The sequence below is a fragment of the Macaca mulatta genome, chromosome 1, assembly GCF_049350105.2.
Source record: "Macaca mulatta isolate MMU2019108-1 chromosome 1, T2T-MMU8v2.0, whole genome shotgun sequence".
In the NCBI taxonomy this organism is placed as follows: Eukaryota; Metazoa; Chordata; class Mammalia; order Primates; family Cercopithecidae; genus Macaca; species Macaca mulatta.
This window is the reverse complement of record NC_133406.1, coordinates 127688030-127710448: the sequence shown is the minus strand read 5'-3', so window position 1 is coordinate 127710448 and position 22419 is coordinate 127688030. Positions and strand designations below refer to the sequence as shown.

General features: G+C 37.9%; 1 protein-coding gene across 48 annotated transcripts in view; it reads right to left on the bottom strand.

Moving 5' to 3' along the window:
- Nucleotides 1–22419, bottom strand: part of ST7L (suppression of tumorigenicity 7 like) — a 97387-nt gene that overhangs the window by 23824 nt on the left and 51144 nt on the right. For 29 of the 48 annotated variants that reach the window (XM_015148385.3, XM_077951204.1, XM_015148417.3 and 26 more), the window contains 2 exons: nucleotides 8461–8611; nucleotides 2930–3022 (listed from right to left, as the gene is read on the bottom strand). The exons of 2 other annotated variants lie outside the window; for them this stretch is intronic. In XM_015148385.3, coding sequence (XP_015003871.1) covers nucleotides 2930–3022; nucleotides 8461–8611 — 244 coding nt within the window. Of the gene's footprint in view, nucleotides 1–315; nucleotides 671–1587; nucleotides 1686–2929; nucleotides 3023–8460; nucleotides 8612–12352; nucleotides 12413–22419 lie in introns of those variants that run through there. 17 more of the 48 variants (XM_077951118.1, XM_077951109.1, XM_077951014.1 and 14 more) reach the window with 7 other exon arrangements.

Sequence of the window (22419 nt, the reverse complement as noted above, 5' to 3'; positions counted from 1 at the left end):
CCGAGTAGTTGGTATCACTGGCACGCACCACCATGCTGGGCTAATTTTTTGTATTTTTAGTAGAAATGGGGTTTCACCATGTTGGCCAGGCTGGTCTCGGACTCCTGACCTCAGGTGATCTGCTCGCCTCAACCTCCCAAAGTGCTGGGATTACAAATGTGAACCACTGTGCCTGGCCTGTCCATCATCTTTTTATCAACCTTATCAGCAGCCTAGGAGTTCAGAATAGGGTGAGAGGGAGAAGGCACTAATATTTAGCATTTTAGTTAAGTACTTACAATGTGCCAGCCATGTTTATAAGAATACATTAATGAATTTGATTAATTCAACCAATATTTATTGAATAACAATTTTTATGGCAACCATTACAAGAGATACAGGAACAATGGCCAGGTGCAGTGGCTCACACTTGTAATCCTAGCACTTTGGGAGGCCAAGGTGGGTGGATTACTTGAGGCCAGGAGTTCCAGACCAGCCTGGCCACCATGGTGAAACCCTGTCTGTACTAAAAATACAAAAAAATTAGCTGGGTGTGGTGGTGGGCGCCTGTAATCCCAGCTACTCTGGAGGTTGAGGCAGGAGAATCACTTGATCCTGGGAGGCAGAGGTTGCAGTAAGCCGAGATGAGGCCATTGCACTCCAGTCAGGGCAACAAGGGAGGAAACTCCATCTAAAAAAAAAAAGAAAAAAGAAGAGAATCCTGGCCTTCAAGGAGTTTACAGTCTAAAAGGGGAGATTAAGAAGTACATAAAGCACTCTGAGAATTCAGAGAAGGAAGAGATCACTTAGCAGATAAAGGAAAATAAAAAACACTAGGAGAAAAACACCAGCATACTCAGGTTGCCATAATCTCTCCTAAATTTTCATTTATCAGTTTAAACTTATCAACTAATTAAGTTTGACAGTTGTAAACCTGCAACTTTCCTTCCTAGACTTCAGTTCTAATGGCTCAGTATTGTGAAAACTGTAGCACAGGTTTATATCATATAAGAAAACATGGTCCTAGTGTTTACAGCCTTCGGCAAGGTTGCTTCTCAGCTAAATCATAAAAAGAGAAGTTAAACAGAAATGTACTAGTTTACAGAGAAAAGAACAGATGATAAGGCAGCTGAGACACAAAGTGTAGATTGTTCTTTTGAGAAGCCTGGCTTCCTAAAGGCAGGAACTAGACTGAAACACTATCAGCAATCATAATCCTACATATTTCTGGTTCTCCTTCTAGTTCTTTGGCTGCTCTTTTTCAAATCGTTCTTCATAAAGATTGTTTGGGTCCTTTGCCTTTCTATATACATTTTAGAATAAGCTTGTTACTTTGTGTGTGTGTGTGTGTGTGTGTGTGCGCGCGTGCAAAATCCCTCCTGGGATTTTGATAGGGATTGTATTGAATCTATAGATCAATTTGGAGAGAACTGTCATCTAAATAATATTGGGGCCAGGTACGGTGGCTCATGCCTGTAGGCTCAGCACTTTAGGATGCTGAGGCAGGTGGATTTCTTGACCCCAGGAGTTCGCAACCAGCCTGGGCAACAGGGCGAAACTCTCTTTCTACCAAAAATACAAAAATTAGCCAGGCGTGGTGGCACGCACCTGTAATCTCAGCTACTCGGGAGGCTGAGGCACGAGAATCACCTGAACCCAGGAGGCGGAGGTTGTAGTGAGCTGAGATCTTGCCACTGCACTCCAGCCTGGGCGAGAGTTAAGAGTTGGTCTCAAATAAATAAATAAGTAAATATAATTGGGTCTTCCAATCCATCAATATGGAATGTCTCTCCATTTATTTAGTTTTTCTTTAATTTCTCTCAGCAATATTTTAGTGTACATGTCTTAAATTTGTTAAATTTATTCCTAAGTAGTTTTTGTTGTTATTATGATTGCTACTCTTTTCTAAATTCAATTTTCAGATTGTTCATTACTAATACATAGATATATAATTAATATTAGTATATTTATCTTATATTCTACAACCCTGTTGAACTCATTTATTAGTTCTAAGAGTATTTTCATTTTTATGGATTTCTTAGGATTTCCTATATAGAAGATCATGTCACCTTTGAATAAGGAGAGTTTTACTTCCTCCTTGCCAATACGAATGCCTCTTATTTCTTTTTCTTGCCTGGTAACACCAGCTAGAACCTCTAGTAGAATATTGAATAGAAGTGGTGACAACAGATATCCTTGTCTTATTCCCGATCTTAGGGGGAAAGCATTCAGTCTTTTACCATTAAGTATAATGTTAATTGTGGGTTTTTCAGGGATTTTTTTAAAAATCAGGTTGAGGAAGTCCCCTTCAATTTGTAGTTTGTTGAGATTTTTTCTTTTTATCTTGAATGAGAGCCAGATTTTGTTAAATGCTTTTTCTGCATCTATTGTGCTTTATTCTATTAACCATGGTACACTACATTTTCAGATGTTAAACCAAACTTGCATTTGTGAGGTAAATCCCACTTGGTCATGGTATATAAGCCTTTCTATATGTTGCTAGATTCAGTTTCCTAATATTTTGTTGAAGATGTTTGTGTCTATATTCATAAGGGCTGTTGTTTTATAGTCTTTTTATATCATATTATCTTTGGTTTTGGTATCAGGAAGATACTGCTCTCATCAAATGATTTGGGGAGTATTCTTTCCTCATTTATTTTCTGAGTTTGTGAAGGATTGGCATTATTTCTTTTCTAAATGTTTGTAAGATGACAGTTCTTGTTAATATCTTTAATCTTGGTGTCCTTTGTTGCATTTAGCACAGGGTTTTGCTCAATAATTATTTGGAAATAAATTGAATTAGACAACTACATCCCAGAAGTAGCTAAAATAGTATTTAAACAGTGTCCTGAATTTCAACCAAAGGCACTTTTAAAATGGAGAATACTATGACAAACAATCTAAACTTAAAACTACTTGTAAGTTTAAGAAAACCAAAATATTTACTTACTAGGTAATAGCTCTCTATCAGCCATCTCTGTGCAGCTGGGATAAGGGTAAAATAGATGTCCTTTCTCTAACGGGTGTGGAATCATTCTAAAAGCTGAGAAAAAAAAGCTTGTGTTGATACTCAATTCTGTCTCATTTACCATCCTATACTATAGATCAAAGCTATTTTGGAGACAAATTTATATAAAAATTTCACATAGTATTTTATTTTCTTTTTTAGTGAGACATTTAGATACAAGAAACAAAGTAAGCAAAAGAATGAATAAGGGGAAGGATAAGATTTATTTAGATAATAGTGAACGGTCTAGTCTGGCTGGAGTAAAACTATAGGGAGTGGTAGATGAGACTGGCTGGGTCCTTCTTTGCTTCAGTCTCCTCATTACAAACACAATTGATAATTCCAAAGAAGAATTGATAATTCTGCTTCTTACAGAAATCTTCATATAACTGGGATGTATATAACTGTTGTGGCCATTACTACTGGCAACCTAAAATAGTTTTCAATGGCTCCTAACCTCACATGTGGGTTTCACCAAAGCTTTCTATGAGCAGATTTTTTTTTTTTTTTTTTTTTTGAGACAGAGTCTTGCTCTGTCGCCCAGGCTGGAGTGCAGTGGCGCGATCTCAGCTCACTGCAAGCTCTGCCTCCCAGGTTCCCGCCATTCTCCTGCCTCAGCATGCCGAATAGCTGGGACTACAGGTGCCTGCCACCACGCCTGGTTAATTTTTTGTATTTTTAGTAGAGACGGGGTTTCACCATGTTAGCCAGGATGGTTTCGATCTCCTGACCTTGTGATCTGCCCACCTTGGCCTCCCAAAGTGCTGGGATTACAAGCGTGAGCCACCGCGCCCAGCCTATGAGCAGATCTTAATCTAGATCACGGGTCACCAAAGTATGGCCCTTTGGCCAGGTCTGGCCCACTAGGTTTTTGTAAATAAAACTTTATTGGAACATAGTTATGCCATTCATTTACATATTGGCTAAGGCTGTTTTCATGTTACAAGAATCAAGTAGCTGTGAAAATGTATGGCCCACAAAATCTAAAATATTTACTATTTAGCACCTTACAGGAAAAGTTTGCCCACCCCGATCTAGATTATCACCAACTACTGTAGATTTATTAAAGAAGAAATCTTTATTGATCTATTCCATTAGCTAAGTACATAAATCTTTAACACTGTCAATAGGTTCTTGGAAACTGTGACTTTAAGTGAAATGTCATATAATAAATGACAATTTTACCATAGGCTAAATGATATAAACAAGAGTTAAGTTCCTTGGTCACAAAACATCACCAAACTTCTACATAAAGATTCAAAACACTTCTTATATTAAACATTGAAATAAATGTGAGCTATATATACATTTAAGATTCATAAAAACAGGATCATTATTTACCCAATTATTTTAGTTCAGGGTCAAGCATGGCCAGAGCCTATCATGGCAGCCCAGGGTACAAGGCAGAAACCCACCCTGGACAAGACACCATTCCAGTATACCACTCGCGCACACCCCCACACTCACTCATACTGAGACAATTTCGATACACCAATTAAGCTAATGTGCACATCTTTGGGATGTAAGGGGAAACCCACACAGGCATGGGAATATCTTGCAAACTTCACACAGACAATGGTCCTGGCTGGAAATCTGTTTTTTGGGTTTTTTTCCCTCATCAACATTATAATAAATAATGTTGAATGAAACAATATTATTTAAGGGCCTGCTATAGTCATCAAAATTGTGATAAGATTTTTGTTTTTCCTTTCATGTTTGGCTCTATAAACTTTTGTCACAATTTAGACTTTATTTATTTATTTATTTATTTATTTATTGAGACAGAGTTTTGCACATGTTGCCCAGGCTAGAGTGCAATGGTACGATCTCGGCTCACCGCAACCTCCGCCTCCCAGGTTCAAGTGATTCTCCTGCCTCAGCCTCCCAAGTAGCATGTGCCACCATGCCCAGCTAATTTTGTATTTTTAGTAGAGACAGGGTTTCTCCATGTTGGTCAGGCTGGTTTCAAACTCCCGACCTCAGGTGATCCGCCCGCCTTAGCCTCCCAAAGTTCTGGGATTATAGGTGTGAGTCACCAGGCCCAGTCTAGACTTTATTTTACCACAATAAAAAGTAGTTATTTGTCCAAAGTCGTAGACCAAATTAGTAAATTAGTGATAACACTAATAAATCATTGATCATGATTCATGAAATACAGTATAAATCATAAGTGGTTGGGCACGATGGCTCATGCCTATAAACTCAGCTCCTTTGGGAGGCCAAGGTGGAAAGATTGCCTGAGGCCAGGAGTTCAAGACCAGCCTGGGCAACATAGCAAGACCTCATCTCCACATACAAAGTAATAAATTAAATAAAATCATACACTTATTGAAAACCTATTTGCCAAGCAGAATGTCAGGCAGTGAGGACACATACAAAATGAATGAGATAGAATATCTGCTTTTGAGGAGCTTATGGACTACTGGAGAAAAAGCAAAAGTAAGTTGAATTACTCAAAGACATTCAGTTTCTCAAGTACATAATCCCAGTTTTATTAATCTTTTCTTTAAAAACATACACACACACACACATATATATATATTAGAGAGAGTCTTGCTATGTTGCCCAGGTTGGTCTCGAATTTCTGGCCTCAAGTGATCCTTCCGCCTCAGCCTCCCTAGTAGCTGGAACTACAGGTATAAGTCACCACACTTGACTCATCAATTGTATTTATATTGTTATTGTCAAGCCACAGTATCTGGCCTTTAGCAAATGGTTAATGCAGAGGTTCCCAAATTGGTTCAAGATAATTTCACTTGTTAATAGTGAGTCCAAACAACTTTAAAAATTTATGTCCTGCCGGGCGCGGTGGCTCAAGCCTGTAATCCCAGCACTTTGGGAGGCCGAGACGGGCGGATCACGAGGTCAGGAGATCGAGACCATCCTGGCTAACATGGTGAAACCCCGTCTCTACTAAAAAATACAAAAAATTAGCCGGGCGAGGCGGCGGGCGCCTGTAGTCCCAGCTACTCGGGAGGCTGAGGCAGGAGAATGGCGTGAACCCGGGAGGCGGAGCTTGCAGTGAGCTGAGATCCGGCCACTGCACTCCAGCCTGGGCGACAGAGTGAGACTCCGTCTCAAAAAAAAAAAAAAAAAATTTATGTCCTAATAATTTAGCAGCAATTTGGAAAAAAATACACATAAAGTTAAAAAACAGAATCAATAAATCAATTTTCTTATTTCATTTTTAAATGACCGTAATTTCTTACTAATGAGATATAGGTATAAGCCTGTTAGACACCGTACGACTTCTCGAAACTTGGAATCACATTGGACACTACCATCTTCATTTCCTATTTCACACTGATTTTTGTGTGGTACTTCTTTTAATCACAGCAACTAACAAAACTCCAGCTTGCAAAGATGTAATGATATTGAAAGGAATGGAGAGTGATCTAATGTTGAAACTGTGAACTGTCTGGAGCTAATAGTTTAAGTAATATCTGACAGATGTCGAATTATTATTATTATTATTATTTTTGAGATAAGGTCTCACTCTGTCACTCAAGCTGGAGTATAGTAGTGCCATCTCGGCTCACTATAGCCTCGACCTTTTGGGAGGCCTCAGCCTCCCAAAGTGCTGAAATTACAGGCATGAGCCACCGTACCTAGACTTGAATATTGTATTTTTGTGTTTCCATTGAAAATTTAAAATGTTCTACAGCACTCCTGTGAATTGCTGCAACATCCAAGGTGCCTCAGAGTAGTCTGGGAACTGAGGGGGGTTAACCAATTTTAGTGAATAAGCGTTGAATTTATTTTTGAATTTTTATTAATAGCTGTGGTGTACTTTTCAAAAGAATTATGTGAATCCTACAGGTAAAATGTTTTAATTAAGCTTCTTTACTTTCTTGGTGGTTATAAGAAGCAACGATTAAGAGATCGGGTAGTTAGTTTAAAACAGTCCAATTTGTTCTCCAAAGAAGATACATAAATGGCCAATAAACACATGAAAAGACCTTCAGCATCACTAATCAGGGAAATGCAAAACACCACCACAATGAGATTCCACTTCACATCCATTAGGAGAGCTATTATTTAAATAAAGAAAAAAACCCAGAAAATAACAAGTGTTGGCAAGGATGTGAAGAAATTGGAACTTTTTTTTTTTTTTTTTTTTTTTTTTTGAGACGGAGTCTCGCTCTGTAGCCCAGGCTGGAGTGCAGTGGCCGGATCTCAGCTCACTGCAAGCTCCGCCTCCCGGGTTCTCGCCATTCTCTGGCCTCAGCCTCCCGAGTAGCTGGGACTACAGGCGCCCGCCACCTCGCCCGGCTAGTTTTTTGTATTTCTTAGTAGAGACGGGGTTTCACCGTGTTATCCAGGATGGTCTCGATCTCCTGACCTCGTGATCCACCCATCTCGGCCTCCCAAAGTGCTGGGATTACAGGCTTGAGCCACCGCGCCCGGCCTAGAAATTGGAACTTTTGTGCCTTGCTGGTGGGAATGTAAAATGGTGCAGCTGCTATGGAAAAAAACACCACTGAGCTTCCTTAAAAAAGTAAACATAGAATTTTATGATCCAGCAATTCCATTTCTGGGTATATACCCAAAAGAACTGAAAGCAGGAACTCGAACAGGTATTTGTACACCAATATTTGTAGCAGCATTATTCACAACAGCCAAAAGGTAAAAACAACCCAAGTTGAATGGGTATCTGTTCATTAACAGATGAATGGATAAACAAAATGTGGTATATACATACAATGAATTATTCAGACTTAAAAATGAAATTCTGACACATATTACCAATATAAATGAATTTCGAAGATATTATACTAAGTGAAAAAGGCCAGACAAAACAGAACAAAAATTACATAATACCACTTACATGAGGTACCTAGAGTAGTCAAACTCATAGAGACAAAGTAGAATGGTGGCTGCCATGGGCTTGAGGGAGGCAAGACTGGGGAGTTATTATTTAATGGGTACAGAATTTCAGTTTGGGATAATGAAAAAGTTCTGTAGATGGATGATGGTGATGTTTGTACAACACTAGGAACGTATATAATGCCACTGAACTATATGCTTAAAATAGTTAAAACTAAATTTTATGTTGTATGTATTTTACAATAAAGAATAGGTTGATATCAGTTATGAAGAAAATAGCTCCATGTTGTATACATCTGAAAACAAAATAAAACAAAAAGAGACCAATTTTTAAAATATTAGAATAGCTCAACCACATTAAAAAAGCTGTAAGTCAAAGGGCCAAGTTTTCATTCTCTTTCCTTACAAATATGTAACTTAAATGAACATATGGCAGAACACCATAACAGTTTCTCACTCTGCTTTTGTGGGATCAATATAACATTATGCATTTCTACCCATAAACCAAATATCTCATCACTGATTACCGTTTGAAACCAATCTGAACAACAAATCCTTATGGAAACCCAGACAATCTCATTTAAAAAGACTGCCTGTGAATGCAATGAATAGTTAGATTAGTGTTCCTTTTGGAAAAGAATACTTACTGCCTTCCCATGTACACTGTAACAGATTAAGAGCACCTTCTATTCGTTTCCAGTGCTGAAGATGAAAGAAAGCATAGGCAATTGCTTCACTATCACCCCGTTTCAGAATGTGTTCTGGAGGTAAAATTAAACTTTTCATCTCTAATAAATACTGAAAAAGTAAAACACACACATATACACACAACAGAAAAAAGAAAAATTAAACTGTGTTAAATTCAAACACCCATAAAACTGTAGATTCGAAGTGTTAGAAAGTCAACCTGATTTTTTAAAAACTAATTGAAATGACATGAAGATTCTACTGATAACGTGTATAAAATGCTTATATATGCAAATTATGAAAACCAGAATATTTCTGTAGGTAAAAATAAGGTGATAAATGGCATATATGTGGCCTGGCTAAATACAAAATGGAAACTCGAGCTGAGGAGGTAATATGAGAGCAACTATTTATTTTTCCAAAAATGAATTAAATGTAAAAATTACACTTTTTTTTTTTTTTTTTTTTGAGACGGAGTCTCGCTCTGTCACCCAGGTTGGAGTGCAGTGGCCGGATCTCAGCTCACTGCAAGCTCTGCCTCCTGGGTTTATGCCATTCTCCTGCCTCAGCTTCCCCTAGTAGCTGGGACTACAGGCGCCCGCCACCTCGCCCGGCTAGTTTTTTGTATTTTTAGTAGAGACAGGGTTTCACCGTGTTAGCCAGGATGGTCTAGATCTCTTGACCTCGTGATCCGCCTGTCTCGGCCTCCCAAAGTGCTGGGATTACAGGCTTGAGCCACCGCGCCCAGCCCATATTTTTTATTTTTAAAATTTATTTATTTTTTATTTTTAATTAAGCCATTTCCTACTGAAAAGAAGAATATAAAAGTTATGAAATCCAATTTTGGAACAATATTTGTGGCAACATTCAATTCTTTTTTCTCTTATTTACATTTTATAGGTGAAAGAACTTAATTGTGGAAAAGTTCAATTAAATTCATATTTACTAAGTTCAAAGCACTATGGTTGTTAGGGAATACCAAAGAACACTCTGCCTGTTCTCTGGAGCTACATAATGCAATGGAAAAGACAGATTTCTTAAGTGACTAATTATAACAAGACTCTGGTGAGTACTTTATTTGAGGTAGAAACAACGTACAAGGCCAAGCGCAGTGGCTCATGCCTATAATCCCAACACTTTGGGAGGCTGCGGTGAGCGGATCATGAGGTCAGGAGATGGAGATCATCTTGACCAACATGGTGAAACCCCATCTCTACTAAAAATACAAAAATTAGCTGAGTGTGGTGGTGCCTGCCTATAGTCCCAGCTACTCAGGAGGCTGAGGCAGGAAAATCGCTTGAACCTGGGAGGCGGAGGTTGCAGTGAGCCAAGATTGAGCCACTGCACTCCAGTCTGGCGACAGAGAGACTCTGTCTCAAAAAAAAAAAAAAAAAAGAAAAGAAAAAAAAAAGTGCAATATATGGGAATACAGATAGAGGTATTAATTTTTTAAATTTAGTTTTTAAATAACAGCCTTTATTGAGATGTAATTCACACACCTTAGAATTCACCCATTTAAAGTATACAATTCAAGGATTTTTAATATATTCAGAGATATGTGCAACTATCGCCAAAGTCAATTTTAGAACATTTTCATCACTTCAAAAGAAAATCCTGTACCCTTTAGTCACAACTCACTTCTCCCCTACTCCCCCAACCCCCTTAAGCAACTACCAATCTATCTTATATCTCTATAGATTTGCCTATTCTGAATATTTCATACAAATGGAATCATTTTGTGACTGGTTTCTTTCACTTAGCATAATGTTTTCAAGGTTTACCCTTGTAGCATGCATGGTACTTGTGCCTCATTTCTTCTAATGGCTGAATAATACTGCATTTTATGTATGGTATATATGTTCTGTTTATCCATTCATCAACTGACAGATATTTGGTTGTTTTTAGCTTTTGGCTATTATGAATAATGTTGTTATAAACACTTGTGTATAAGTTTCACAATGAACATATGTTTTTCTTTCTCTTGAGTAAGTACCATGGAGTAGAATTGCTGAGTCATATGATAACTCTATGTTTAGGAAGTATTATGATTTAGGGGCTAGAAATAAACCACTTGATGGGATTTGACCTGATATTTACAGATAGGTAGAATGTGGATGAGCGGACTGGGGAGTGAGGAGAACAGCAGGAGGACATAAACAAAGCACAGGGCCATCTTGAGTAAAGGCACTGAACCAAGAGAGCACAGTGCAGGATGCATTTAATGTGCCTGTTAAAGAAGTTGTAGTCTACCAATTCTTCTTCAGTTATGAATCTAAATTCTATCTTAAACTCCTAATGAGAATACTTGTACTAATATTATCATTTATAACAAAAGCAGTGTAATCACAGTTGCTATACCAATCAAATGTACTTGTTATATGTAGAAAGATACAAAGTTAACTATTTGTACAGCATCTTTACTATTAGTCAACTTAAAACCTTTAAAAACTTATTTAGTTAGCTAAATACTATCTCCAAAGACTGAGACCAGAATGCACTTGCCCTTCTAGAATAGGTTTGAAATTACCTCTTTGGTTCTAAACAATTTGATATCAAATTATGTGTCATAAGATACAAATTATGTTAACTTCTCTTATAAAATATAAAAAGAGAAACATTCCAGAGGTGTCTCAAAAGATACATTCTCAGATTTCAAATTCTAGTTCCTCAGGTTGTTATACAAACTAATGGGATAACATAAAGAGCTGAATTTGTGAAACACTTTGTAAAACTGCTACAAGCAATAAGACTCTAGGAAGACTCTTAAAAACAAAAAGCTGTAGTGGTTTCAAAATTTAAGCCTTAATTTATTTAATCAATATACATGTACTCCTCATATTGTATCTAAAATAATTTTTTGGTTTATGAAATGTACCTTTCCAACAATTACTAAGTTTAATGCCCATCTTTAATTACTCTTACTTTTGATGTCTTTGGCTCTCTTCTCAAAGTGTAAGAATGTAGTCTGCTCATCAATTTATTTTAGCAGATGTCACAAACTATGAGATTATTTACTAATCCAGTTTGGGGACTTAACATTTCCCATTCAGTTTCTTAAAGGAATGCAGCAGAGGTTGTGTCCTGGTCAAGCAAAGCCCATTTGATGCCTGGTTGGGTTCTCTCCCCTTAGTGCTTTGGGCCTATATTCAGGAGGGTAATATTCTTTCTAATCCCCTCTAATCCTTGCCCATTTTTTTAAAACACAGTAAAAGATCACTCGCACCAGGCGGCTGTGGGAAAATGGACTCAAATAGCTGACCTCTGACATGACTCCTTATGTTCTTTGCAAGCGCACTAAGAGCTTCTTCAGTAGGAAGCAAAGAAAATGTGGTAATCACAGTGGAATTGTCATCATAAAAAGAATACTGAGTTTTCAGAAGAAAACTGCATAATACTTAAACCAGGTTCTTTCTATTAAAATTCTGTTTCATTTCACAGACAAGAGACAAAATATCCCAAATCATTTTCAGTGAATTTTAGAACTCAGAAGCCTTAAACTCCAACATGTTAAGTATTTAGTATATTCGTAACCATTTAGCAAATGTAAGCAAAGATATTCAGTTAACAACTATTCAGTAAAACTTATATTACAAAAAATATCAATTTGATGTGAAAAAACACTTTTATTTATTTTTTTTGAGATGGAGTCTTGCTCTGTTGTCCAGGCTGGAGTGCAGTGGCTCAATCTTAGCTCACCACAACTTCTGCCTCCCGGGTTCCAGTCTTCTCCTGCCTCAGCCTCCCAAGTAGCTGGGACTACAGGCACGAGCCACGATGCCAGGCTAATTTTTGTATTTTTAGTAGAGACGGGGTTTCACTATGTTGGCCAGGCTGGTCTCAAACTCCTGACCTCATGATCCACCCGCCTCAGCCTCCCAAAGTGCTGGAATTACAGGCATTGAGCCACTGTGCCTGGCGAAAAAAAAAAACTTTTTAAAACAGCAACTATATACCTAAATTTTTACTGTTTAATAATCTAAGTGATAATTCAGGTGGTAAACACACATGGCAAACTTATTAATAAATTATACTTCAAGATTTTATATTAAAAATATTTTCTATTTAGTCATTTAAAAAATCTTCCTTGGTTGGGCACAGTGGCTCACGTCTGTAATCCCAGCACTTTGGGATGCCAAGGCAGGTGGATCATGAGGTCAAGAGTTCAAGACCAGCCTGGCCAAGATGGTGAAACCCCGTCTCTACCAATGATACAAAAATTAGCCAGGCATGGTGCTGGACGCCTGTAATCCCAGCTACTCGGGAAGCTGAGGCAGAGAATTGCTTGAACCCGGGAGGTGGCAGTTACAGTAAGCCAAGATTGTGCCACTGCACTCCAGCCTAGGCAACAGAGCAAGACTCTGTTTCAAAAAGGAAAAAAAAAATATTCCTTATGCTAGCTTATTTTTTATTAAAAATAATTATTTGTTATTTATTATTATTGGTGGTCCTACCCACCAGCAAATATCCTTTCCAATTTGACTTTAAAACAAAGCAATTTTTCGGGCCGGGTGCGGTGGCTCACGCCTATAATCCCAGCACTTTGGGAGGTTGAGGCAGGCAGATCACTAAGTCAGGAGATCAAGACCATCCTGGCTAACACGGTGAAACCTTGTCTCTACCAAAAATACAAAAAATTAGCTGGGCGTGCTGGCGGGCGCCTGTAGCTACTTGGGAGGCTGAGGCAGGAGAATGGTGTGAGCCCGGGAGGTGGAGTTTGCAGTGAGCTGAGATCGTGCCACTGCACTCCAGCCTGGGCGACAGAGCAAGACTCTGTCTCAAAACAAAAACAAAAACAAAAACAGAAAAGCAATTTTTCAATTCCTGATTAGACACTGAAATAAAAGTTGACCCCCAAAATATAAGAGAAAAATTTCAATTTAAGGAAAAGGTGTATAAATTATAAGATTATTATTTTATCTCCTTCACAAACTGCTACTCAGGAATTTCCGCTACCCAGCATAGGCTGTAACTTATTACACTATAAAAACCGTATCCTTAAAATTGTACTACCACGCCTAGCATATTACACGAAAAGCAAGTATTAAAATACTTATTGGCCAGGCATGGTGGCTCACACCTGTAATCCCAGCACTTTGGGAGGCTGAGACAGGCAGATCACCTGAGGTCAGGAGTTCGAGATCAGCCTGGCCAACATGGTAAAACCCCGTCTCTACTAAAAATACAAACAATTAGCCAGGCGTGGTGGTGGGCACCTATAATCTCAGCTACCTGGGAGGCTGAGGCAGGAGAATTGCTTGAACCCGGGAGGTGGGGGTGGCAGTAAGCCGAAATCGTGCCATTGCACTCCAGCCTGGGTGACAAGAGCGAAACTACATCTCAAAAAAAGAAAAAAAAAAACTTATTAACTGAGTTAATCTGATAAATACAGCTGAAATGTCTTCAAATTCAAATTTATATTTTAGTTTTTACCAAAGATATATTTTAATTCTCCGGGAAAACTAAAACCAAATATAAAAACAAAAAACTCTACTACCCAGACTTTAATTTTCTAAGAAGAATATAAAAGATTAAAAACTGACCGATGATTTTTTTGTTTTTTTTTTCCTGCTTAGTAAAGTATATGCTCAGTCTACAGAAATGGAAACATAACAAAGCTAAGTAGTAGAAAATAATATGTTTGGAGAATAAAAAAATAGAGAAACTAAAGACAGGGCATGGTGGCACATGCCTGTAGTCCCAGCTACTCAGGAGGCTAAGGCAGGAGGATAGCTGGACCTCAGAAGTTTGAGGTCCCTGCCTAAAACAACAACAACAACAACAACAAAACACAATAATCTGATTTGTTTGTCTGGATTTCTTTTTTTATGCATAATACATTTTGTACCTCCCTTCCTGTCTCTATACAGATCTAACTTTTTTTTTTTTTTGGAGATGGAATTTTGCTCTTGTCCAGACTGGAGTGCAATGGCATGATCTCGGCTCATCGCAACCTCTGCCTCCTGGGTTCAAGTGATTCTCCTGCCTCAGCCTCCCGAGTCGCTGGGATTACAGGCATGCACCACCGCACCTGGCTAATTTTGTATTTTTAGTAGAGATGGGGTTTCACCATGTTGGTCAGGCTGATATCGAACTCCTGACCTCAGGTGATACGTCTGCCTCAGCCTCCCAAAGTGCTGGGATTACAGGCGTGAGCCACCCGGCCAATCTAACATTTTTAATTGTTGTATGGTATCACATTTAAAGCTGAGTTATTTCATAATATAGTAAATACGGTCATGGTAAAATCATACTGTCATCTTTAAAAGGTAAAAAATGGTATTATTAAGCAAAACTTGTAAAATAGTTATGTAAACTGGCTTAAAAATTTCAAGAAATGATGGTTCTAAAATTTTACTTTTTTTTTTTTTTTTTTTTTTTGAGACAGGGACTCACTCTGTCACTCAGGCTGGAGTGCAGTGGTACGATCATAGCTCACTGCAGCCTCGACCTCCTGGGCTCAAGCAATCCTCCTGCCTCAGCATTCTTAGTAACTGGGACTACAGGCACACACCACCACATTTGGCTAACTTTTTTATTTTTTATTTTTGTAGAGACAGGGTTTCACTATGTTGCCCAGGCTGGTTTCTAACTCCTGGGCTCAAGTGATCCTCTCACCTTGGCCTCTTGAAGTGCTGGGATTACAGGTGTGAGCTGCTGTGCCCAGCCTACTTTCTTTAACTTAGATAGACTTTTAAAGCAATGCAGTTCTAAACTACAAACATGTCTGTTTCCCAGTGTTTACTGAGTGTCTATATAGACTAGGAAGAGTATTCGACATTAAATGATAAGACAAGCGCCCTGCTTTTGTTCACAGGGAACTAAGGAAGAAACATATAAACAGACCAGTTAGAAAAAAAAAATACGATTGAGGTACTGAAGAAACAGAGAAGAGAAAGCCATTATCTCTTCTTGGGAAAACTAGACAAAAACTCCTTATAAAGGAGACAACAGATGAGCAGGGTCTTAAAGAATGAGTAGAAATTTGCCAGGTAGAGAAGACAATGGCAGTGGGATATGTTGAGGCATGACCAATCCAGGGAACAGTGACAATGGACATAATGAGCAAAGCAGAACTGGCAAAGAGTAAGGCTGGAGACAGATACTGGCCCAGAATATGAAGGACTTTTATAGGTGTAATACTAAGAGGTTGGTCCTTATCCTGTAGGCAACTGGGACCAAGCAGAGGTCTTTTAAGACTTGCTATTTAGGTAGATAACTCTGGCAATAGCTGGAATGGAGAAGGGCTGATGGCAGAAAGATGAGTGAGGAATCTGTTCTAATAGTCCACACAAGAGATGGTAAAGTATTTGAGATTCTTTCTATATCTATCTCTATATGTTTAGAAATGCATAGAAAATGTCTGCCAATATATACACCAAACAGTAGCAGGTGGTTACTTCAGAGAAGTAGAATTGGGAGGGAGAGAACAGGAGGTTTCCACTCTGTAAACGTCTGAAGAGTCTGAATTTTTTAAAAGTACCTATTACTTTTGTTATAATAATAATAATAATAACATATTTTAAAAGTACAGGTAATGAAGGCAAACAAGGGTCAGTGACGGGGGGATGAGATAGATGGCTAGATCTGAAAAACATTTCAAAGGTTATAATATGAGTTGGTAATTTGGAAATGGCAGAGGTAAGGGTTAATGAAGAGGATAATGAAGCCATAAATCAAAATATAGAAATAAGCGAGAGGCAGTTTGGCAGTTTGAAGAAAAGACTTAACAAATTTTTAAAATTCTGTTTGAGACACATTAAAGTGTTTGAGGTACCTATCATGTGATTTCCACAACTAGATGAAAATGCTAAGTCAACGGACAATGAAAGAAGCCAGAGATAAAAGACACAGATTTGGAAATTATCAGCAAATAAAATATAGCTGATGACACAAACCAAAGCTGGGACCTACTATGTGCTATCGGACCTTCTATATTACCTCTGAATCAGCCTATTGTGTCTGTAATGAAAAATTGCTTGGGACAATTTTAACTAACAATCAACTATGAACAATACATTCAAATGAGTAAAACAAGAGAGTTTAGCCTCTTGCTTTTCACTAAAAATAAAATTATTAAGGCTCCTTTGGAAGCTATGGTTAAAAAGACATAATGATGTATGGTCTAGTGGTTTCTTTTATGACTCTAAAGCCCTATCTATGCTTACACTCAAATTTACTTTAATTTTGAACTGCTTTGATCTTTATAATTTATCTTTAGATTACTTTTTGCTATTACTTTGTAAATCTTACAACAGCTTTTGACCAAAAGCAATATAATTCTGACCTGAAGTAATGATAATGCTTTATAATCTTCGTCTTAAAAGCAGAGGTTAAAGAAAAATCTCTCTGAAGGCATCTGAAATTAAGGTACTTTGCTCTTGATCAGTCATGCACACAAAAAACCAATTTATCTCTGCAATTAGTTTTCTCAGTGCACATTCTATGAGATTGGACAGGCAGGGCGAATGCAGAGTCCACATTGGTATGTATTGGGGGAGACTAAAGACAGTTCTCATATAGAAAACAAACAGAACTGCTATGTGAATAAACTGAAAGAAAACATAATACTACCTAACAGTTTCAGGAGCAAAGTAAAGTGACTTATACTGAAGGGAAAAGGAAAGGAGGCTGGAGAGGGCATTTGCTACAAGAAACCTCCTTTCCACATCATCCTACAGAGCCACACCTCAAGATATAAGCATTTCATATCTCAACTCTTCTACTTAGGCCACAGTACAACACAAGGGAAAGGCAAAGGTTTCATTTTGCTCTAAGTCTGGGTCACAGACTTCAACACCACTTCTCCTTTGCTCTCTTTACTCCTGCTATGCCACTCGGAATGTCAACTGAGCACCTGTTTCCCTTTTATCTTTTATATATGCAGGCGCTATGATATAAGTAGTTTAGCCAATGAAATGCAAGCCTGCTGCTAAAGAGCTACTATCAGCCGGGCGCAGTGGCTCAGCACTTTGGGAGGCCAAGGAGGGTGGATGACCTGAGGTCAGGAGTTCAAGACCAGACTGGCCAACATGGTGAAACCCCATCTCTACTAAAAATACAAAAATTGGCCAGGTGTGGTGGCGGGCACCTATAATCCCAGCTACTTGGGAGGCTGAGGCAGGAGAATTGTTTGAACCCAGGAGGCAGAGGTTGCAGTGAGCTGAGATGGTGCCACTGCACTCTAGCCTGGGCAACAAGGCAAAACTCCATCTCAAAAAAAAAAAAAAAAAAAAAAAAAAAAAAAGAGCTACTATCTTCTAGGGTGGATAAGACTTGTAACATTCTATGGGCTTCCATTTCTGATCAACCAGAACAGATTTTACTTTCTACGCATCAATTTATTTTTAAAACTTCCCCTGCAAGTAAAAGTCTCCAGGTATAGTCTACTTTCTTGGCAGCACAACACTAAAAACAGTTTTATTGTAAAAAAGAAATAGTAATTTTTATTTAATTATTATTATTGAGACGGAGCTTTGCTCTTGTTACCCAGGCTGGAGTGCAATGGTGCGATCTCGGCTCACTGCAACCTCTGCCTCCCAGGTTCAAATGATTCTCTTGCCTCAGTCTCCCAAGTAGCTGGGACTACAGGCGCCCACCACCATGTCTGGCTCATTTTTTTAAAAAATATTTTTAGTAGAGACAGGGTTTCACCATGTTGGCCAGGCTGGTCTCAAACGCCTAACCTCAAATGATCCACCCATCTCAGCCTCCCAAAGTGCTGGGACTGCAGGTGTGAGCCACCAAGTCCAGCCAAAATAGTAACTTTTAAATGTTACAGATAACCTATTCCTAAATATGTACTCCAGTTGCAGGGATTTACTAAACATACTTTTGTTATTGTTTTGTTTCTTACTGCTCTACTTTACTCTTGCCCAAAGGGCTTCTTCTGTAAGACACAAATAAACTGTTTTCAGGGTATTGTAACTAATTTAAATTAGTTATTACCTAACTATGATTATGTTATTAGCTAATTCAAATTAGTTAATTCCTAACTGTTTTCAATATCTTCACCATTACCTCATCTCAACAAAGGAATCCCCCAAACCTTATACATTCCAAGGCTACAAGCACTAAAATAACATCCACAAAGAAGCAAACACTGGAACAACTCAAAGAAGATGGGCCAGGCACAATGGCTCATGCCTGTAATCCCAGCACTTTGGGAGGCCAAGGCGGGTGAACTGCTTGGGCCCAGGAGTTCGAGACCAGCCTGGGCAAATGGCAAAACCCCATCTCTACAAAAAATACAAAAATTAGCTGGGTGGCATGCACCTGTAGTCCCAGCTACTCAGAAGGCTTAGGTGGGAGGATAACTTGAGCCCACCAGGCTGAGGCTGCAGTGAGTCATGATCATGCTATTGCACTCCAGCCTGGATGACAGAACAAAACCCTGTCTCAAAAAAAAAAAAAAAAAAAAAGGCAACAGAAATAAAGTGACAACCACCATGATAATCAATAATATTGCCTGACACTCAGACACCGTGTTAAGCACTTCACATACATTATCTAATTTAATCAGAAGGCATTATATTTTTACAATGCTTTCCATGCTAAGTCAAATTCTTTTTTCTTTATTGAGGTATAATTTTAAATACATAGATCTTAAATATGCAGCTTGATGAGTTTTGACAAATGTAGACAAGTAATGCCCAAATCAAGACATATTTTCTTTTATTTTTTTTTCTTCTTCTTTTTTTTTTTTTTTTGAGACAGAGTCTTGCTCCATCACCCAGGCTGGAGTGCAGTGGCGTGATACAGGCTAACTGCAACCTCTGCCTCCTGGGTTCAAGTGATTCTCCTGCTGCAGCCTCCTGAGTAGCTGGGACTACAGGTGCATCCCACCATGCCCAGCTAATTTTTTGTATTTTTAGTAGAGATGGGGTTTCACCATGCTGGCCAGGCTGGTCTCAAACTCCTGACCTTGTGATCCGCCTGCCTCAGCCTCCCAAAGTGCTGGGATTACAGGCGTGAGACACTGCACCTGGCCATCGAGATATCTTCTTTCACTCCAGGGAGTCCTCCTTTCCAGTTAATGTCTCACCTGACCACCTGAGGCAAACAGTATTTGCATTTCTACCACCACAGATCACTTTTTGCCTTTTCTTGAACTTCACATAAATGAAAACATTTAGTATGTACTTGTTTATATGTCATATTTTTGGTTTTATTCATGTTTTGCTTGTATCAGTAGGTCTTTTTATTGCTGAATACCACTGTATTGTAACTTATTTATCTATTTACCTGTTGAAGGACATTGGGACTGTTTCTAGTTTGGGGCTATTATAAATAAAACTGCTATGATATTCATGTTCAACTCTTCTTATGGACATATGATTTCATTTCTCTTGGGTATATACCTTGGAGTAGGATTGCTGGATCACAGGTTGAAGGATATGTTTAATTGTATCAGAAATTGCCAGTTTTCCAAAGTGGTTGTACCATTTTGTAATCTTAGCAGCAATGTATGACAGTTCTGACTTCCACATTCTTACTGATATTTTATCAGTCTTTTAAATTTTAGTCATTCTGAGAGATGTGAAAGAATTACTTCATGATTTTATATTGCATTTCTCTGATAACTAATGATGTTTAACACCTTTTCTTTTTTTGCCTGCTTCATTTTACCTTCATATAAACATCTCTTTATGTGTTACTGGACATACCAATATTTTCTTTTGTAGTATCTGTTCAAGGCTTTTGCTCATTTTTTAATGTTGTGTTTTTTTATATGTATATATTTTAGATGAGTCCTTTGTCAGATAAACATATTACAAATATTTTTTTCCTGTCCGTGGCTTGCCTTTTTGTCTTCTTAACAGTAAGATGAGCAGACTTTTAAAATTTTGATAAAGTTCAATTTATAATTGTCTTTTCTTATAATTGCCTTCTATGTCCTAAGAAATCTTTCTTTACCCCCAGCTTTCAAAGCTAGTCTTAGATGTTTTGGTCTAGATGTTGTATAGTTTTAGTTTTTAAATTTAGATCAACGACACATTTCAAATTAATTTTTCTGTATGCTATGTGAAAAAATTCATGATTTCCCCTACCACATTTAGATATCCAGATGTTCTAGTACCATTTGTTGAAGAAGTTCCATTTCCCCATTGAATTGCATTGGTGCTTTTGTCAAAAATCAATTGACCGTATATATGTGGATTTTTGTCACATATATGACAGTATATATGTGGATCCATTCTGTGATTTTTTATAGTAATTATTTTACATTTGAACATAAAATAAAATTTAGAAGAATTCAACTGTGGTATGCTTACTTTAAAAATCTTCAACAAAATATTACAGCAAGCTATTGTTAGATCTTAAAGTTGGACAACATTATTCTAACTGATATGTGAAGTGTCATACCAAGAATAGTTACATCTATAGTAGATCACTGACACTCATGGATCTAACATTTACAATTTCTACTCTTTGTGGGAGCTCTAAATACCCATGATTTATAGCAGCCATCATTTTGCTAAGGCACAAATTTGAATAATGTGCTTTGAGGCTTGTGCACACATGTGAATGATGTACCTAATGAATACATCTAGCAGACTCTTCAGTATCCGTATCTCAGCAAGGTTTGTGACCCATTCTCATGTTTACATTTCATAGGTGAAAATAAACGTAATAGTGGCATTTTCAAATATGGATATTCACAATGGTTCTGGATCACATTAATCAAGAGTGTCAATGCTCTATGTAATAATAATGTTAAAGAATACCGTATAATAAAAAGATAAATAGAATACCTTTAATTTAAAAAACAACAACAACAAATTTAGGCCAGGCACAGTGACTTAAGCCTGTAATCCTAGCACTTCAGGAGGCTGAGGCAGGAGGATCCCTTGAGCCCACGAGTTTGAGATCAGCCTGGGCAACAAAGGGAGACCCTGTCTCTTATAAATAAATAAATAAATAAATATATAAATTAAATAAAAATTTAAAAATATGCAACTTGAACATATATCTGTCCAAAGAAAAATACAAACAGCCAATAAACATATTAAAGTGATGCTCAAATATCATTAGTCATTAGGGAAATACAAAACAAAACTACAATGAAATGTCATTTCATACCCATTGGGATAACTATAATAAAAAAGACAGATAATAATAAGTGTTTAGACAAATGTAGAGAAACTGGAACTCACACATTGCTGAGGGAATGTAAAATAATGCAGTTACTCTGCAAAACAGTTTGGCAGTCTCTCAAAAAATTAAACAGAATTACTTACGATCTATCAGTTCCACTTCTAGGTGTATACTCGAGAGAAGTGAAAAATCTATGTCCACACAAAAACTTGTACATGAATATTCACAACAGCATTATTCATGCTAGTCAAAAAGTGAAACCAACCCAAATGTCCATCAGTTGAATGTATAAACAAGATGTGGTACGATGGAATAGTATTCAGCCATAAAATGAAGGAAGTACTGACACATGCTACATTATGCTAAGTGAAAGAAGTCTGACACAAAAGGCCACCATCATATGATTCAATTCATATGAAAACTCTAGAATAGGCAAATGCATAAAGACAGAAAGTAGATTAGTGGTTGCGAGGGAATGGGGGGTGACTACTAACAGGTACTTCTTTCTGGAAAAGATTCCAGAATTAAATAGTGGTAATGATTTTACAACCTTGTTAATATACTAAAAAGCACTGAATTATATCCTTTAAAAGTGAATTTTATAGTATGTAAATTATCTCAATAAAAAAGACAGTATTGGCCGGGTGCAGTGGCTCACGCCTGTAATCCCAGCACTATGGAAGGCCGAGGCGGGCGGATCACGAGGTCAGGAGATTGAGACCATCCTGGCTAACACGGTGAAATCCCGTCTCTACTAAAAATACAAAAAATTAGCCAGGCATGTGGCACGCGCCTGTAGTCCCAGCTACTCAGGAGGCTGAGGC